Source organism: Glycine max, chromosome 2 (assembly GCF_000004515.6).
Source record: "Glycine max cultivar Williams 82 chromosome 2, Glycine_max_v4.0, whole genome shotgun sequence".
Classification (NCBI taxonomy): Eukaryota; Viridiplantae; Streptophyta; class Magnoliopsida; order Fabales; family Fabaceae; genus Glycine; species Glycine max.
Window position 1 is genome coordinate 46,272,000 of NC_016089.4, and position 19,345 is coordinate 46,291,344.

General features: G+C 31.7%; 3 protein-coding genes across 9 annotated transcripts in view; 2 read left to right on the plus strand and 1 right to left on the minus strand.

The window, feature by feature from the left end:
* Positions 1-3,366: 3,366 nt before the first annotated feature.
* LOC100785042 (1-aminocyclopropane-1-carboxylate oxidase 2) lies at positions 3,367-6,712 on the plus strand. The gene is made up of 2 exons (XM_003519352.4): positions 3,367-4,464; positions 6,049-6,712. The coding sequence occupies exons 1-2, from the start codon at positions 3,709-3,711 to the stop codon at positions 6,373-6,375; spliced, it is 1,083 nt and encodes a 360-aa protein (XP_003519400.1). The 5' UTR covers positions 3,367-3,708; the 3' UTR covers positions 6,376-6,712.
* A 6,630-nt stretch (positions 6,713-13,342) lies between these two features.
* LOC100785578 (protein ESKIMO 1) lies at positions 13,343-17,330 on the plus strand. Of its 2 annotated transcripts, XM_014769928.3 has the most exons (6): positions 13,369-13,438; positions 13,853-14,520; positions 14,627-14,798; positions 15,416-15,621; positions 15,728-15,886; positions 16,664-17,194. In XM_014769928.3, exons 2-6 carry the CDS (start codon positions 13,889-13,891, stop codon positions 17,010-17,012), a joined length of 1,518 nt encoding a protein of 505 aa, XP_014625414.1. In that variant the 5' UTR covers positions 13,369-13,438; positions 13,853-13,888; the 3' UTR covers positions 17,013-17,194. The 2 variants fall into 2 exon arrangements, with proteins under 2 accessions (XP_014625412.1, XP_014625414.1); XM_014769926.3 differs by having other exon boundaries at positions 13,343-14,520; positions 16,664-17,330.
* Positions 17,331-17,544: 214 nt separating this feature from the next.
* LOC100778607 (anaphase-promoting complex subunit 1) overlaps positions 17,545-19,345 on the minus strand; it is a 39,861-nt gene continuing 38,060 nt past the window's right edge. For 5 of the 6 annotated variants that reach the window (XM_041008997.1, XM_041008991.1, XM_006575480.4 and 2 more), the window contains 2 exons: positions 18,966-19,064; positions 17,545-18,355 (listed from right to left, as the gene is read on the minus strand). In XM_041008997.1, coding sequence (XP_040864931.1) covers positions 17,978-18,355; positions 18,966-19,064 — 477 coding nt within the window. In that variant the 3' untranslated portion in view covers positions 17,545-17,977. The remainder of the gene's footprint in view (positions 18,356-18,965; positions 19,065-19,345) is intronic. The other variant, XM_006575481.4, reaches the window with a different exon arrangement.

The window sequence follows — 19,345 nt, forward strand, 5'->3', positions numbered from 1 at the left end:
GATTTGACCATAGGATATTTTTTTGGTTTGTTTTCGACCTCATGATTCATTGAGTTGAGTGAGTTGCAGGTGAGGTTATTAAGTTGAATTGAGCATAAAATAAGTAAAAGTTTAAGGCATTCTTCAGAAGAAAAAAAGAAAAAGTTTAAGGTGTGTTTAAATAATTGTAATTATTAATTTTTATTAAACCCTAAACTAGAAGTGAGGAAATTAATTTTGTAAGCTACAAAGAGTTTAATAAAAATGAAAAAAAAAAGGGTAAATAAACAAACAGTAATGCCTTTGTCCAACTGTCCAATAACTACCACCTTTGTCCATGGCCTGCTTGCTGCCACGAGAGGCGCATCTTTCCTCACAAAAGGGCACAAGGCTGCCACTAACTATCAGCCCTAACCTGCATGCCTTCAAAAGCTACCATTTTTCTATGCAACCACAGACACATTATTTAACTATGCAAAATCTGCCAAACATAAAATAACGAACATGCTGGGTTAGACTCATCGTTTCAATCAACATATTCTCCATTGCACTTGAATAATTAAGCCCTGTCTATTCCACTGTTCCTTGTCTCGTGTCTCTTTAGTTTAAGAACACTTTTTTTTTCCCGATAATTTAGTTTATGAACACTGACTGGTAGACATCATACCAAACATATTACTTTGATAAGATTATACAATCATATTTTAATATAAGATAAGGTTAATAATAATAAAATAAAAAGAATTATGCAATAGTAGGACGTTTATATTTTAGATGGTATACTAAATTTTGAAATAAATTGATAAAATAAAGTATCATATAATTTATAAATTATTTAAGGTTAATGATTAGAAGCCCTAAAAAAATAAATCAATTATTAGTATTTACTGGAATATAGAGATTTCATAATGATCTAAGTAAAATATATCATTAACAACTATCAAAATAGATCTTCCATATTAAGAAAAAATGGGGAAAAACGAATTCTGATTTAACGAAAATGATTCTTAATCTCCACACTTCATCGTTTTCTTATTGAATTTAATGAAATCACACAAAATTTTGATATATGTTGGTCACAATCTAGTGTTTAGAGGAACCTCTCAATCATTTTCAATAATTATTGAAAGACAAAAACAGATCAATTTCTGGCGATCGAGATTTCATCAAAATTTAATGCAACTATAACAAAAATATTAACGTGATATAAAAACAGAAGTTACGCGACTAAGTTCAATTAATAGAAAGTTAAAGGACAAAATCAAAACGAACCTAAAAATTAATTATGTTGATGACATGTTGCACAAGCATAATGTCATGACATACATGATGTCAAACAAATATATTATGGATTAATAAATTTTAGTTATATACGTGTATTAATCAAGCATAAAATATTTATAATTAAACATAAAAAGTCATAATTATAATTATAATTATAATTAAAAAAGTTATTTAAACAATTTGATGGAATGAAAGCGTTTGACTAATGTGGCCAACAAAATTCCAAGGTTGAGTGATTCAATAACGCATGTTACATGAATACATCTACTGGCATGCATAACTCAAATTAAGTGTGGGTTTGCACTATCTCCACTCTCCATAGCATCCACATATAAAAATCTCAAGTCGAAACCAATATATAGGCTCTTAGTCTGTAGTATGTATGGCAGGATTCTCTATAAACCAAAACGACCAAGTTACATTCAACTTATTTAAACAATTGATTAAATGAAAGAGTTACTAAACAAGATCTTACCCACATCAACGATCAAATGTGACATGTAAAAAAAATCAATAAAAGTATCCTATAAACAAAATAAAATATCAAAAGTTATATAAAAGCACATAACTACATTTAAATAGAATTAGCAAAAATAAAAATATTAGATGGGAAGATATAAATGTTTATTTTAGAAATTTTAAATTTTAAGGGTTAATTATTTTCCTTAAGTTATTTCAATAAGTTAAGAGAGTAACTATTTTTCCAAAATAAATTAAAATAAATATGGAATAAATTATAGGTCTACATAGAAACGGATTCAAAAGTTTATTAAAGGGGTTGAATTTTTTTTCCTTTATAATATTTAAAATGTCTAACTTCTGATAAATAATATTTTTTTAATATGTTTCGTATTCATCATCTAACTCATATTTTTGTACTTGAGCATTAAAGTTTTGTAAGTAGTAAATATAGGAGGTGTAAGTAATCTAGGTTGAGTCGAGTTTTATTTATTTTTTAACCAAATTCAATCAAATTTAATTGGGTTGAATTTGATTGGGTTTACTTTCATTTTTTCAACCCAATCCAATTTAACTTTATTTAAATTGGATTGGATTGATTATTTGATTTATCCAATAAAAATTTGTCACCTTAAGTCTTGGAAAAAAAATTTAAAAAAACCATCAAACTAAAAAAATAGTAAAATATTTTATTTGACGGAAAATAAAAAAAATACTATTCATATGATAAACAATAATTAATAATAAAATTCAATAATAATAAGATATAACATTGTTTTAAAACTCAAAATACTTAAGTTAACAATAATCATAACACATAGTATTATCTTATAACTCAAAATACTTAAGTCAATAGTAATCATTAATCATAATAAGTTAACAATAATCATCAAAACATAATAGTGTGTGTAGTGCTTAGTGTTTACCAAGCTTAGGGTTTTCAATATATAGTAACTTATATAGATTCGGTTGGGTTTTGGTCGAATCCAAAACTCTAAATCCGTCATCCAATCTAATTATAATTGATTTTCATTAAATTAAAACCAACTCAATCTAATGATATAATCCAATTCACAAAGATCTAATTGGATCAGATGAGTTGGTGGATTGAGTCATTGATCTCTTTATGACCAATTGTAGTGTAATTGTTGTACTGTTCCTAGTGTTGCCCACCAAAATTTGTACACTTAGCACTAATATCTACAAATTTCCATAAGGTTAGAGATTTTCCACCGAAGAGAGTAGAAGTGTATTTTACTGCTACTCATTGAGGTGTGAATTATATAAGATTTTCTAATTAAGTTAAAATATAATAATGTCTTATCTCTACAAATCACATAAATAAAATATAATTCGAGTAAAATACAATGAAATACGATATAACCATAATAGTTAGCATAAAACCTATCAGATTAGATGTGATCGGCCCATTGGACTCAGTCCAATAGAGATTAGGGGGTACAATAAAAAATGACTATTATAATAATTGTTAAATAAGAATATAATCTAAAAATTAATTAATTAATTAATAAGATTTTACATTTGTAAAACATTAATAATTTATTAAAAAAATTAAAATTTTACAGTTATGGAAGAGAGATACTAGTAATATAATTAATTACGCTAAATAAGAATCTGCAAGAATTAATTTTTCTTTTTATGATCTTGCTATAAGCAACATTCAGCAATAAATGCATTAAAAAAAGATCCCAATATTGTGTTATATTGCCTGCCAAGTGCCAACTCCGACATTGTTAACTAAATTGTCTCATTTTGAACAATGAATCATTAGCGAACAAACCATATCAGACGTTGTGAAAAATGGAAATGGAAACGGGCCCATCACACGTGTGAATCGTCCTTTGTTCCCCATATTTCGCACGCGCGGACATTCACCACAACAACGAGCCCTATATAAGAACAACCCACAGGGTCCCAGAATTTCACTCTATTTTTATTATTATTATAATATTATTCTCTCACGTAATGGCGTCTTCAGACCTCTTCGGCGGCGCCACCTCAGCTCCGCCGCCAACTCCGGCGGCGCACCATGACAACATCATGTCCTCATCCGACGCCGCCGATGCGCTCTCGCGCCTCCTCCAGCGCCTCCCGCCCACGCTCTCCCTCCCCACGCGCCTCCCCTCGCCTTCCTCCGCAGCCGCCACGTGTCCTCCCTGCCTCTCCCTTAACGACGTCCTCTCCTGCGTTTCCAAACTCGGTTACGCGCAACTCACCGATCACTCAGTCCCCTCCGAACTCGCCAACTCGGCCGAGTCAGAAGCGCTGGCACTATTCGACCTTTCGCAAGACCAGAAGCAGTCCTTGTTCCCCAAAAACTGGCCTCTTGGCTACGGAAACGATGAAGATGAAGACGAAGACGGGGTCGCCGACTCGTTCCGCTTCGACTCGGCGTGCTCTACCGAGTCGAGCGAGTTGGCACTCTTTTCCCTGCGCAAGTTCGCGCGTGAACTGGAGAAGCTGGGTTTAATGATCGTTGATGAGTTAACAAAAGACTTGGGGTGTGAGAACCCGCTGGGTGATGACCCGACCAGGGTATGTTCGGTTATGTGGGTTTCGGAGTCTCTGCCCGGAAACAAATCGGGTGGGTTTTACCCGTTTGTAATCGGGCTGCAGTACCAGATAAGGAATCAGAAATACTCATTGCTGTCGGATTCGGGATGGGTTTCTGTGCTGCCACACGTGGACTCCATTTTGGTCACTTTTGGTGACATTGCTCAGGTAAATTATTATTTTTAATTAATTAATTTTTTTATTCAAACCTAGAACATGTTTGGTTTAAGTTACCTTTTAGTCAAAAATTATTTTACCGATAAATTAAGAACTATTGTTTCTGTATTTATTTTATTTTTATAACATATATCGAATATTTTTAACTGCAAATATAACATCACTTCCTGGTTGTGGCGTGTTAATTACTGTATCTTGTTTGTTTTACGTCTTGTGGATATTTGTTAATTTTGTTGTTTGATCTTGCTTTTGAAACTGTTTGTTTATTTATTTATTTATTTTTCTCCTAGTTAGTGACATGATTTGGGGGAAAATTGAAAAAGTTTGTATAAGATTGTCAGTTTGTTATGTAATGATGTGGCTAATATAAAATTATTTATGACTTGTAATTACTCTATTGTCCCTCAGGTGCATGTATTGTTTGATTTTGGCATATGTATGAATAATTTGAAGTTTGAACAAGGTTTGAAAAGACAAACCGAACTATAATCATGTTTTATTTGAACTATGTGATTTCACCTAATGAGAAAGACATTATTAATTATATGAATGAGTCTATTTTTGTTTTTATACTTCTTTATTATTTTAATTCTATATGTAAACATTGTAAGTTTTAGTACAAATAAATTTAATGTGTTTTGTTCCTTATGTTTACAGTCATACAAACATGGTTGACAGCGTAGCTGTCATGATCGCTACAAAATATATGGAACAACAAATTTTTTTATCACGGTTTACCAATTGTTAGAAAAATTCTGTCGTGGAAAGAATTTTAGACGGCTTAACAATTGTTAGATTTTTTTTTTGGGATTTTATTTACATAAATGTCAAAACAGTAAAGTGCAAACAAATTAATTAATAAACCCTTTTTTTGAGTATAGAGTCTTCTTTTAGTTGTTGGGTCACACGATAAACGAGAGAAATGTTATTTGGGTTTGGGTGATGTCATTCTACATTATTTTTGTATTTCTAAGAATGATAATGAAGTTATAATTAAAATATTTTATTACGTATATGTATAAAGTAAAACAACCATTGTTCTTTTCAGTCATTCATTTGGGCATGCAAATTTTGATTTTGATCCTGCAGATAATTTATGTTGGTTGGGCCCCCTTCTTACATAATGTACTGTGTAGCAAAGTCCCTATGTCGGGGTGTGTCTGTTCTTCATTTTTCATTGGGATGTGGCCTAAAGTAGAAAAATCTTCAATTCGCCCAAGAAAAACTGGACGAGGCAAAAGCCTCAAATCTCAAATGACAAATGGTACACCACACATCATCGTTTACTAAGATTAGAAGATGATTTCAATTTCATATGGAGGAAAAAAAAATCATACTGTATATAGTGCCCCATAAGTGTTTGTCAGTTTGTGTGTGTGTTGTGCCTTAGTTTTTTGGCGTAGGTGGTTTCATAATATTTCTTAAAAAGTTATAAAGATTCATTATTTGTTCTATTTTGTATCATACTATCATGTATCTTTTTTTATAAATTATTTTATTTTTAAGAGCACATTACATTAATCCTATTCTTAGGGGTGATGCTACTATATGAATTTAATCAATTGCACTGTGTAGGTGTGGAGCAATGGCAAGTTAAAGAAAGTGAGAGGTAGACCAATGGCTACAGTGGGAGATGAAAATGGTTCGCGCTGCATAACAATGTCATTGCTGATAACTCTTCCTACAGATAGCAGAGTGGCTCCACTCCTTCCCAAGGTAACATGCAACAAGGACCAAAAGGAAGAAGAAATTGAAGGGGAAGAAGAAGAAAACAATGATGGTGGTGATGAAGAACTAGAGAAGAGGGTGTTCAACTCTTTTGACTTTGAGGACTATGCTTGGAGAGTTTACCATGAACGCATCCTTTTCAAAGATCCATTGGATAGGTACCGTGTTGTTTGATCTTCTCAGCCATCTATGTTTTGTGTGAGAGATTCATTAATTTGTCATGCTAGTGTTAGTCTAGTAAGGTTTGAATTTTGGATGAGTGAAAGTGAAAGGGAAAAATGAGAGGACCACAATAATGAGATGTATATCATATGCTCCATTTATTTATTGGATTGATTTTGAAGTTAGAGAAGTGTCACTTAGACACTTATTTTTTACTTTAGCTTTCAATCAGGAATTCAGAGTTTGTGTCAGTTACTCTAGGGACTGGGGTCCAACTCTGCCATGCCGATATTGACGGGACAGTACAGTGGCTTCAATTATATATCTTTCAATGAAGTATCATTAAATATTGAATATCGTAATAGAATATCTTCTATCTATTATGTTGTTATCTATATATTGCACCTCTTTATATTTTGGAGTATCTATGAAACATGAAAAAAATAGTTTTTTTTAATTAGTTTTAAAAGTAACGATAAAAGAACATTAAATATGCTTTATAAATACTTTTATTTACTTTTAAAAAGTATATATTCAATGATTTTAACTTAAGGATTGACACAATAATTATGTTCATAATGATTTATTTAATAAAAAAATTTATATTTAATTTTTATTGTGTGTAAAAATTTTTTAGATCAATAATAATTACTTATTGTGAGTAAAATTACTAGTTAGGAGAAACTCATGGTCTTTAAACTAAACAAAAAAATAATTTTTTATATATTTCTGAAATAATAAACATTTTTTAATAAAGAATTCTTATTGTGGTTCAATTTTCTTAAGTTATCGTTGTAAAGATTTTTATATTGTTAATTAATTAAAAATAATTTAAATATAATTTTTAAAATAATTATTTTGAAAATAACAATTTTATTATGTAGGGTAATTTATGATAGGATGAAAATATTTTTTTTACAATGCTTAAAACATTAGTTAATATTTGTTAATATAATTTTATTGAACAATATTTGATAATCGTATAATGAAACGTGGAAATATAGTTAACTAGTAATTGAAAATTATAACTTACGTATGGGTGGTCATGGGATGGTATCTTTACCCAATAGAATTATTTATTTAAATCTAAACCCAAATCCCATTTGATTAAGATATAATGATTCACCTAAAAAAAGATCTAATATATAGAAAATAATAAAGTCAATCTGATTTAATGATATATTATATATAAATTGAAGAATTAAAGCAGTATATATTTATTATATATATATATATATATATATATATATATATATATATATATATATGTATATTGTACACTATATTTCAAAAATAAATAATATTAATATAGTATAATATCATGTCATACAAAACATTATTTATTAAGCTAAGAAGTTATATTATTAATATATAATTGATAAAGAATTATAATTTTTAAAAAGAATATAAGATATTAAACTAGGTTTTGACAATCTGAAGTATAACTTGTATCCATCCTTAAAATATATTTGAGTTTAGTTTCTTTAAAACAATCTCTTGTAAAAAAAATAAAAAAATTTAATGGAATGGTATGGATCATAAACATTCCTGGTTCTTTGGGTTAAGGTACACTCCAACCTTATTTACCAGTTTGGAAATAATTATATTAAAATTGGTTACGTTCTTTTCATATTGGTACGAAGTAGGGCAAAATCACCAAATTGGGTTCCTTTTATAAATTAATTATTAAAATGGGTCTGTTTCATTTTTATTTACCAAGGGAGTCTGTTATTTTACTACAAAGCGCTTATGTGAGGGGCGCGTTCCACTAGAACGCGACACGCGGCGTGACTTGACAGGACGATGGGACAGGGGTGGAAGTGGTGGCCTGCCAGGCGCAACCACTAATGGTGGCCTGCCAGGCGCTACCAGTAGTGGTGGGGTCCCAGGCGCGACCACTAGTGGTAGCCTGTCAGGCGCGTCCACTAGTGGTGGGTCCCAGGCACGTCCCTCTTCCCTATAAAACCCCTTCCCCTCCGTTTCATTTTCACACAAAAACGTTGAAGTGAGCTGAGTGTGTTGAAGCGCTTTATACCGGTTAAAAATTTTGCTCAAAACTAGTAAACATTTTTTATCTTCGATACATTATAGCATTAATTAATATTTATTTTATTGATGATAATAATGATTATATTTTGTAGGTGCATAAACAAATTGACACGAACTATAAAATAAAATAGTAATTTTGTTTATATTTTTTGTGTGATAATTAGTAATTTTTGGTAACTTAATAATTTAATTTTTGGTTATAATTATGTTATATTTGTTTGTTGATGACAATAATGATTTATCGTAGTAGTTTTTATGTCTAGCACATTATTATTATTATTAGTTAAACTCATAATTATTGATGTTGTTGGTATATTTTTTTAATAGCCAAAATTTATACATAGACATTAAAAATAAATGCCGATTGTTTTGCGTCATAAGTGTGCGAAGTAGGAAATTGTTGTGACAGTAATTTAATTTATTTAGAGTAATTCTAACCGGTATAAAGCGCTTCAACGGAGGGGAAGAGGTTTTATAGGAAAGAGGGACGTGCCTGGGCCACCACTAGTGGACGTGCCTGACAGGCTACCACTAGTGGTCGCGCCTAGGGCCCCACCACTACTGGTAGCGCCTGACAGGCCACCGCTAGTGGTCGCGTCTGGCAGGCCACCACTTCCACCCCTGTCTCATCGTCCTGTCAAGTCACGCCACGTGTCGCGTTCTGCTGGAACACGCCTCTCAGGTAAGCGCTTTGTAGTAAAATAACAAATCCCCTTGGTAAATAAAAATGAAACAAACCCATTTTGATAATTAATTTGTAAAAAGGACCCAATTTGGTGATTTTGTCTACGAAGTAGTTTTCGTAAAAATTATGAGTGATTAATAGGATTATGTGTACACAAAATGTGTATTCTCCTCTCCACATAGTTTATTGAAGCAAGCCCTTAACCCTCAAAGCGCTACTGAAGATACCCATCAGCTGAGTTGGTAGGCCTTCATTGGTGGAAGCTTCGTTTGCATGCCATGCATCCTGTTACTGTTACTGCATCCCACTGCTTTCTGTTATTCCTTTCATATATTTCCTTTATTTCATCATTGTATGAAGCTTATAAATAGCGCTTGATTTGTACTAAGGAGCAGCAGAAAATAATATAAGTTTCATTCCTTATCTTTCTCTCTTTTTGAAGGTTCTTAGCCAAGTTAGGTTGTTCCTTTTCCCTTTTCTTGTGTTCATAACCATATCAAAACATGAATCAAGATTTAAATTTTGAACCACTTAATTAAACAAATACAAACCCCGTTATAATTTATGTTAACTATTGTTGGTATCTTTGAGTGATTTAGTGCCTTTGATGTCATACGTTATTTTAGTGTTGCTAACATATTCTACTTGAGTTTTCTTTTGCTCCCGATTTACCGATCCAAAATAAAATCAAGGTCCACTGCAGCAGGGTGGGCATAAACTTACAAAAGAAAAACGAAAAGCCCATTTTTATGTATACCATTGTGTTTGGATTTGTACTAAACCCGAGAGCTAATTTTTTGTTTTGACGTAAACTCGAGAGCTAATTGACCAAACATAAAATGGCAAAAAGAAGGGGTTCTTGGAAATGGACTTCTCTCATGTAGAGTCCGCACATTAGAGAATAAACTCACAAATATTAACCATTTGTAATAATTAATTATTTAAATTAATACCCTTTCATTAAAATCATCACATCAGATTTTTATTGTTTAAAAAATGGAAAATATTGAATTAAAATAGAAAAAAAACCTGCGCTACATCGCCTACTCATTTCCATGTTTTTGCAGAAAAACAATCCCCAATAGCCATAATTTGCTTACATATAATTAACTTTCGTTGCCATTCATCCTAAAATATTATTTACTTTTAGTAGCAATTATATAGTATTAATAAATTAATGTATGGTAGGACTACAAACTTTGTGACAAATAAATATTAGTCTATAAAATGTTAATTTGTAGTAAAAGATAAAAACTAATAAAATGGAGACTTTTAAGTTTAAATACAACGTTATCAACACTATATTTTTTACATATTTTCCTTAACATTTTTTTCTATATAAAAAAGAGGAGACTTTCTTTCTCGTTTACTTCCAAAGGAAAAAAAATTGTACAACATTGAAATAAAAAAAAATATATCAATTGTTGTTTTGGTTTCTTTCTTCTTTTTTAGTTCAAACTCTCAAAATTAATGCTTCAAAGGTTTATTATACAAATGTGATTATACTACTGCTTATTGTTGGGAAGGCCCTGCCCATTAATTAATACAATAATATGAAAAACTAAAAACAAAAGAAAAATTAATGCTCGCTTGTTAGCATGAGACATGAGTTGGCGTTGGACCACTTTGATTTTTTTTTTTTAATATCAGTGCTCTTTTCCCTTATATTTCTTTATTTATTTTTCCATGTTAGTTAGGATTAGGTGATCATCTTCAACATATTTATCTAGGGGGTCGTTAATATTTTTAAGATCGACAAGTTTGGCTTTAACACAGTGATGTTGCCGTTTAGCTAATATGATGTATACATCTGAAAGTTAATCAGATGTTTTTTTGGCTTTGATGCTTTCAGAAGTTTGTCTTTCAAACGATCAGCTTCTAATTTTTATATGTTTGTCTTCAATGCAAAGCTTGCCAATAAGTTAATTATCACACCTATTGATAGGGGGGAAAAGAACACTCAATTCTAATTGAGTCTTACAATAAACGACTTAAAAATAGATGGTAAATAATTAGATGTGAGAATGAATAGCAAATTATATACGTATATTTTCTTCCTGTAAATTAATGTTGCATTAGAATCCACCTCTCGAGCATTCTTTTTGGATTATCAAACAAAATACCATGATCAAACCATCAAGACCATACCAGCCAAACGTTAAAAAATATGTCTTGTTAGGTGGTAATTAAACATAAGTTATCATGTTTTAATTTAATTATGTTATCATACGATAAAATAATTTTTCACAGCAGCGATAAAATAAACTTATCCTACATTATTATTAGTATAAAAGTTAACTTAATTAACGACGGGTTTAGAACAAATAGGTTAAAATGACATTATTGTCTAATATTGTCGTTGTTGCTACTAGTGCTATAGTTAATATTATTGTCAAAATTTCTACTACAATCATCATTCATCGCAACGATAATTGATAAGCTAATTTAACTACTAGTAAATGATCATAACATCATTTACTACTAGTTTAACGTTGAATTAACTTCCATTTTTATATCATTTATCTAACAAAAATTAAACTTATAGGCACTATATGTTTTTACCAATTATATGATATATTATGCTGACAAGTGTTGAGAGATATATTATCTGTTGATATAAAATAATGATATATATTATCTACTACGTATCAAATGTTAATATAGAGTAGACTCACAATATAACTTATAATTGACTTAAAAAGACTTATAATTACATTCTCCGAGATGAAAATATTTGATAAAAAAATATCCCAATTAATGCTTACATTTTGGTATCTTAATAAATGACATTTTTTTAGTGTTTAATATGTCTATCTTTAAAAGTAATTAAAAGTAGTTAACATGATATATTTAATAACTTTTCACCACGTACGCATCAATGAACACATAATATAAAATCTTGTGAAATAAATTATCAGCAATTAAAAGTTATAAAAAGTGCAACATTTAGGAATAATAAAAGATCGTAAAAATGCATTAAAAGTCATACTACGTATCACTTAATTAAATAATGTTTAAGAAAAAACTACTTTTATTTTGGTTTAAGAATTTACTTAATTCTCCCCATTTTTTAACCTTATTGAAGAAGTGTTTTATGACCTGATCGACTTACTAACAAAATTATTAAATCTTTAGCGAGTTTAAGGAGTTCAGCACAATCATTTGTCGTGACAAATTTTATAAATGAAAAATTTAGGCATAATATTTTACAGATTTCATTTATCATGAGAAAATCCATAGGTGTTAGTTCAGTTGAAATAGTTTTATGGTTTTGAGTATTGAATTGTCCAAGATATCAAAATTTCAAAGCTTGAATTAGTCTTTCATGACAAATTTTGACTAAATAACTTATGTTTGCACCGTTATAATGGAAGTTAACAAGAGGATAAATTTGACACGAAATTGAAACTTAGAACAAATTGATCTTAAAAAAATACTACTCATATATATTTTACCTCTTAGATCCCTAGATTCATTAATGTCAAAGGATGCAACTATCCACGATGTTTCTTGCATGAGCAAATCGGAGGCAAGGCAACGATCGTGTCAATTTTGAATAAATTATCATAAGATTGCTGGAGAATTCATTAATTAAGCCGATCGAAGCAAGTAATGGAAAGTCCATAAATCTAGATGGCTGTAGATTTTTCTTCCGAAAATTTCTGGTCAATCTAAGAATATTCAGTACATTCTATTATACTTTGTCAATCATTTAAAAATAATTCTTAAGCAAACATAATAAATACTTTTTTTTAATAAAGTTCCTGTATTTAATTTTGTCTTTCAGCCGCTGTTCTTAGACTGATCCATTCATTAAGATTAGTTTGTCTGCATATAATTAATTTAAGAATAAATTATCCATGCTAAATGCATGTCTATTAATTAAAGTCTTAATTTAATACTAGTATTTTTTTTAACCAATATATTTGACGCATTGGTGTAAACTATAAAATTTTATTATGTTGAAACAACCATCTTTTTAGTAAAATAATTTGCATTTAATTTCTTTTATGTATAAAATTTTCCTGGCCAATAACAACCACACAAGTCAGCAAACAAAATTAGACACAGTAAGTTAGGGACATGATGTCTGATCCAGAACTAAAATACTAGTTTGTTTGTTTTTTTTTTTTGTTGCTATTTTAAATTAGTTGACTTATTGACTTGTTGAATCTACACTCTACCGTTGGAGGGTGGTTCTCAAACTCATAACACAACTCTCTCACCATCAATTAAAGTTACCTTGCAATCTAAAGAGTGAAAACTGAAAGACAGCAACATTGTGTCCACCAAAGAGCCTCACAAAACCACCACCACCCCTCCTTCACCTGACTGAGACTGGTACCAACTTTGTTTGAAGGCTTTGAGATCACGTATAGTCCCAAACACAAGAAGAAGAAAATGTTCAAAGTGGTTACTAATGCCTCACAAAGGAACCAAAATCACAACAAATAAAATAAAAGAATGTTCATAATTAAAAAATAGATCAATAGATAGATAGTTCATAGCTTGAGAATTGAGAAAGACAACTTTCCCTCCTCCACCAATAACCTCTTGAAAGACAAGACCATCTCACCAAACCTTAATTAAACGAACAAACCCAACCTAATACTATTATTTGAAATTAATTTCAATGTCTCTCGTTGCTGTGATCATCCCTATATTTTTACCTCTCTTTGCTTCTTCTTTTCTCAGAGATTATTGCTATTATTATTCTGATATCAACCTCTTTCTTCTTCTCTCTCCCTCATGCAGCCTCTTCGAAGAAAAACTCCTCTATTCACCTCAGAAATGGGGACAATGAAGGGTCGCAAGAACAACAACCTCTCCATCTTCGTGGTGGTGTTCTCCATCTTCCTCTTTGGGCTCTTCATGTACAACGAGGATGTTAAGTCCATTGCTGAATTCCCATTCTCGAGTCCCAAAGCGCATGAGACACAAGAAGGAGGAGAACCTAATAAACATGTTGATTCTGTTCAAGACAGTGTTGTTGTTCAAAGGGAGAGTGAGAAGAAGGATGTGGAAGACACTGCCACGGTAAAAGTTTCTTCTAAGAGGAGTACTTCAAGGGCTCAGCTAGAGAAGAGTGGTGCTGAGGATGAGGATTCTGATGAGCGTGTTGATTTGAAAACTGTTGTGGAGAAGGAGAAGAAGATTGAAATGCCACGTGCGGAGGAAGAGGAAGAGGTGGAAGAAGAAGAAGAGGAAAAAGAAGAAGAAGAAGAAGAGGAGAAAGTTGAGTTGCCACCAGAAGATTGTGACTTGTTCACTGGGGAGTGGGTTTTGGATAACGTGACACACCCTTTGTACAAAGAAGACAAGTGTGAGTTTCTCACTTCGCAAGTGACATGCATGAAGAATGGACGACCAGATTCTTTGTATCAGAATTGGAAGTGGAAGCCAAGAGATTGTTCTCTGCCAAAGTATGGATTAATTTCTGTTCTTTTAGTTTCCTTTTTTATTTATCTCTCTATCTTAGTTTTTTTGAGTAAGTGTTCTTATTGGTTGTGTTTTTGTGATCGTGTTAAGGTTCAAACCGAAGCTTTTGTTTCAGAAGATTAGAGGGAAGAGGCTTATGTTTGTTGGAGATTCACTGAATAGGAACCAGTGGGAATCAATGGTTTGTATGGTCAATTCTGCGGTTCCTTCACATAACAAGACCTGGTACAAGACTGGTTCACTTGCTATCTTCAAAATCCAGGTTTGTAATTGACTTTCTCCTTTTTCTCTTGTTGTTCAAGTAGGGGTATATATGCCTGAAACTATTACATGGTTAAGGACTACTGTGTCAATGGTTTTAATCAATATTTATGTTACATATAATCGAGTTTTTAAATTTATAAAAATTAATTAATAAAACTTAATTACATATTAAATTAAGATTGATATAACTTAAAGTAGTCCGAATCCTATAATAATTTCTTACATATATCAGTTTATTTTTATAATCATAAATCATAATAATTCATTATTTTTTTCCACAATGATTAACCACAAGCATAACATCGTATTAGATTGGTAAACTACTATTTTAACTTCAATTCATTTTTACCCTTGTGGGATAGAATCGGTGTAAAGCTGAAACTAGAATAATTGTGTGCATGATGGTGGTGGGCCACTGAATTTGATGACTAAATATAGGTGTTTTTTTAATACTAAGTTACCTACTTGTTCGGCCTTTGTCAGAAAGTTCTCACTTTGGAAGATTGTGCCAATCTCTTGGTAGTTAAGAAAGGACACGCTGTGTAGGGAGTATTCAATTACTAATATTGCTTAGGATACACTCCTGTTAAGTACTAGGTGGTTATGTTTATGTAGGAGCCGGAGCACGTTACCACGGTGGAATTCTATTGGGCACCATTCCTTGTAGAGTCAAATTCAGATGATCCAAACATGCACAGCATATTAAACCGTATAATCATGCCTGAATCAATAGAAAAACATGGAGTGAATTGGAAGGATGTGGACTACTTGATCTTTAACACCTACATATGGTGGATGAACACTTTCTCTATGAAAGTCCTGTAAGCACACGATTAACTCTATCCCATTTTTTTTTCCTTTCTTTAATGTTTCGTGATTTTCAAGCAAATTCACGAGTTTGTGTAATTTTGGGGTGTGATGCAATAGACGAGGGTCATTTGATGAAGGATCCACGGAATATGATGAAGTTCCTCGGCCAATAGCATATGGGAGAGTCATTAACACATGGTCAAAATGGATAGATGACAACATTGACCCAAATCGAACCAAAGTTTTCTTCAGCAGCACGTCCCCTCTTCATATCAAGTAACTAATCACTACTACATATTAATTTAATTTATGCCTTTTCATTTTTGAAGAATCCACAAGCATTGATTTCATAATATGAATAGTAATATAGACACAATGTATCTTATAAATAAAGACATTTAGATATAATAAAAATTTAAGTTTTTCTCTATCTTTTAAGTGTTGCATCATATTCAATATAAAATTTTTAAATATCTTCAATGATACAAATGAATTGTTTTTCAAAAATGTTCATATACGACAAAAATAAAAATTGTATTTAATTAATTTGATTTGTTAGATATATTATTTTTTCCTTTAATATCATTTTTCATCGGTGAATTAGGTAAAAATAATCGATGAACGTCATATAAATACATGTTATTCATCGTTAATCTAGTTTTAAAATGTTCGGGTTCATTCCATAAAAAAAAAGTTTGGGTTCATATTCAGTAACTTGGAACATCATTTTGTTATTTTGAAAAACTTACCTACTAATCCATTTCAATGGTTAGTTGACACCAAACTATAACCCACTTGCAATCCTCCACAAACTTTCCATGAGTGTGAAAATACAACATATTTGTTGTGCCATTAGGTGGGACCATATATGGCATAAACTATTTAACAATATGATTGGTGTTTTCACTTTTGATAGTTTAGTTAGTTATCCCTTTACCACATTTTTTTTCTTTTCTACAAAGTTTGTAGTTACCAACTTACCATGTGTACCTAATAAACTAAGCATACTTTTGAACATACTTAACATTAACATTTAAGCATATGATTTTGTAGGAGTGAGAATTGGAACAACCCAAATGGTATAAAATGTGCCAAGGAGATCACTCCGGTTCTCAACATGTCAACCCCATTGGATGTAGGGACAGATCGTCGCCTTTTTACAATTGCCAACAATGTGACTCAGTCAATGAAGGTGCCAGTGTACTTCATTAACATCACTTCTTTGTCAGAATTGAGAAAAGATGCACACACTTCTGTTTACACCATACGCCAAGGCAAAATGCTAACTCCAGAACAACAAGCTGATCCTACTACTTATGCCGATTGCATCCATTGGTGTTTACCAGGATTACCTGACACTTGGAACGAGTTCCTCTATACAAGGATCATCTCTCAATCTTGACCTACAACAAACAACCTATAGATATCTTCACACATACTTTTATTCTCTTTTCCCTCTTTCCTTAATTGTTATTATTTCTCCTTTTACTTATGAAGAATGCTCTTTTTTCCTTGATTGCCTTAGCCTTTGTTTCAATTTTTGTAATTTTTAACAATTTTTTATTGACTTTATTTTTCTTTTTAGGAATTGGGCATTTTACCCCTTTTTTCCTTTGTTAAGCCAATTTAGCCAAGCACGGAAGCACAGCAAGATCCTTAAATGTACAATGAATCTTTTCTCCTTGAATGAAGAGAAAATAAAGAACAAAGGTTTTGTTTAGCTTGTTTTCATAGAATAATTGTCTCTACTTTCAGTTTCTAAATAGTTCCAAACCAAAACCTGCCTAATATCAATTTTACAACCCTTTTGTTTATAACTTTTTAAGGAAATAACTCCACAATTACGTAATAAAAACAATTTATTTAGAAATTGTGTAAGAATTGCTAATAAAAATAAAAGTAATTCTACAATTCTTGTAATTTTAACAAGCACATATGAATAAATTAGTATATTACGGGCTACTGAATGACTTGTATAAGTTTGGATGCAAAATTCAATAGTTGAAATGCAATGATACCAAATTGATAGATAAGAAACATGAAAAAAAAGTCGAGTTGTTTGTACCGGCTATAGAAGCAACTAGTGTTCATCAGAATCATCACGACTTGCTTGTACTCGCCCAAAGCAGTTCCACGGACGCATGCATGGCTATACAAACAAGTAAACAAGAGATCAGCTGTATATACACATGTGTGCCCGGTTTCCAGGGACATACTCTCAAATCTCAATGCCAATTTGGTTTGTGGAACAGGAAAGTATGCGAAGGGATAAACTTGTATGAGCAAAAATGCTTTCACAGCTACACAGATGTGAAGACTGCTATACATTAGTGTTTGTAAAGTCAAAAGATTACAGCTGATATACAATCATGACAAACATCTATCTATCTCGCTGATCACGTGAATGTGAGTTCTTGGAAAAAACAGACGCAACAAGGGAACTGAAGATGACGACATAAGCTTATGTTTGACTCTATCAGCAGCTGTCCTAATTGCAGATGAAGATGGCACATCAAACCACTGAAGGAACCAAGAAAGAAGTATCGAACGTTTATCTTGGGATTCTCCATCAGGCCATTTTCCCAATTTCAAGTAGTTATGAAAATCATCCTTCAATTCCTGGGAACAATTTAAGAGCTCTTCTACCTGCTTCCGAAGTGAACCAACAAATGTTGATTGTACAATTCCTCCTTTTGGAGCAGATAATTTTCCAGTCATCAATGCCTCAATATATGTCAGTGCAAGCTGCAAGCAGATACAATTAGCATCAAGTCACACACATACTCATAAGGGGTGGGCTAGTGACCTAGTGCATGAGGCTCCGCCCATTATGAGGACCTGGAGTGGGTCAAATGTATGCTACCTTACTTAGTGGAGAGAGGAATTATGACTCAACCATGACTGATACATCACAAACACAAGCAAGCAATCTTACCATTTCATCAAGACTCACCCTCATGCAGATGCTTAAAAAACTTAAAAGGAGTAAGATTTATTTGATTTGAAGAAAAATCACAATTAGATCTCAAAAGAATGAGAATAATATAACAGCCTAGCCCTAGGGAAAAAGTGATAGCTGTAGTTTAATTGTGATGAATATGATATCTGCACAGTCTTTGCCAGGGAACCCTATATGATAAAGTATGCCTAACAGAGCTCTGCTTTAATCATTACCTATTTCTTGATCATAAAATCCAATTCAAGAGACCAATGGCAAAAGCCCAGTAGTATCAAATCAGAGAGCACTATTGCTAGAAAACAACTGTGTACCTAAAGAGCTTAGCATAAAACCAGTTTAAAGACAGATTATTACTTGAAAAGAAAGTACAATTATCAAGACTAAGCATAAAACTACCTTAAAACCAGATATAGAGAGTGAGTCACCAAAAACAATGGCGCCGTTAGTAACTTGTTCAGCCATCGATTCAACAGTTGTGTATAATGACAAATATACCTGCATAATGGAACCATCAATTAAATAATATCAGAATATTCCAATTTAAAAATATGCAAAATCTCATTATCTAATGGTTTACAGCAAGCATAGACATTAGACCAACTTTTATTTATTTACGCATACTTATAAGAATCAAGCCTCTCATAAGAAACAATTCATCTCAAATTTTTATATCATGTAGATCATGCTCACAAATTCCACGGCATTTCATAATTTATACTGTAACAACTAATAGTAATTTGGTACACAAGATTACCGTTGTGGAATCTATAACAGAA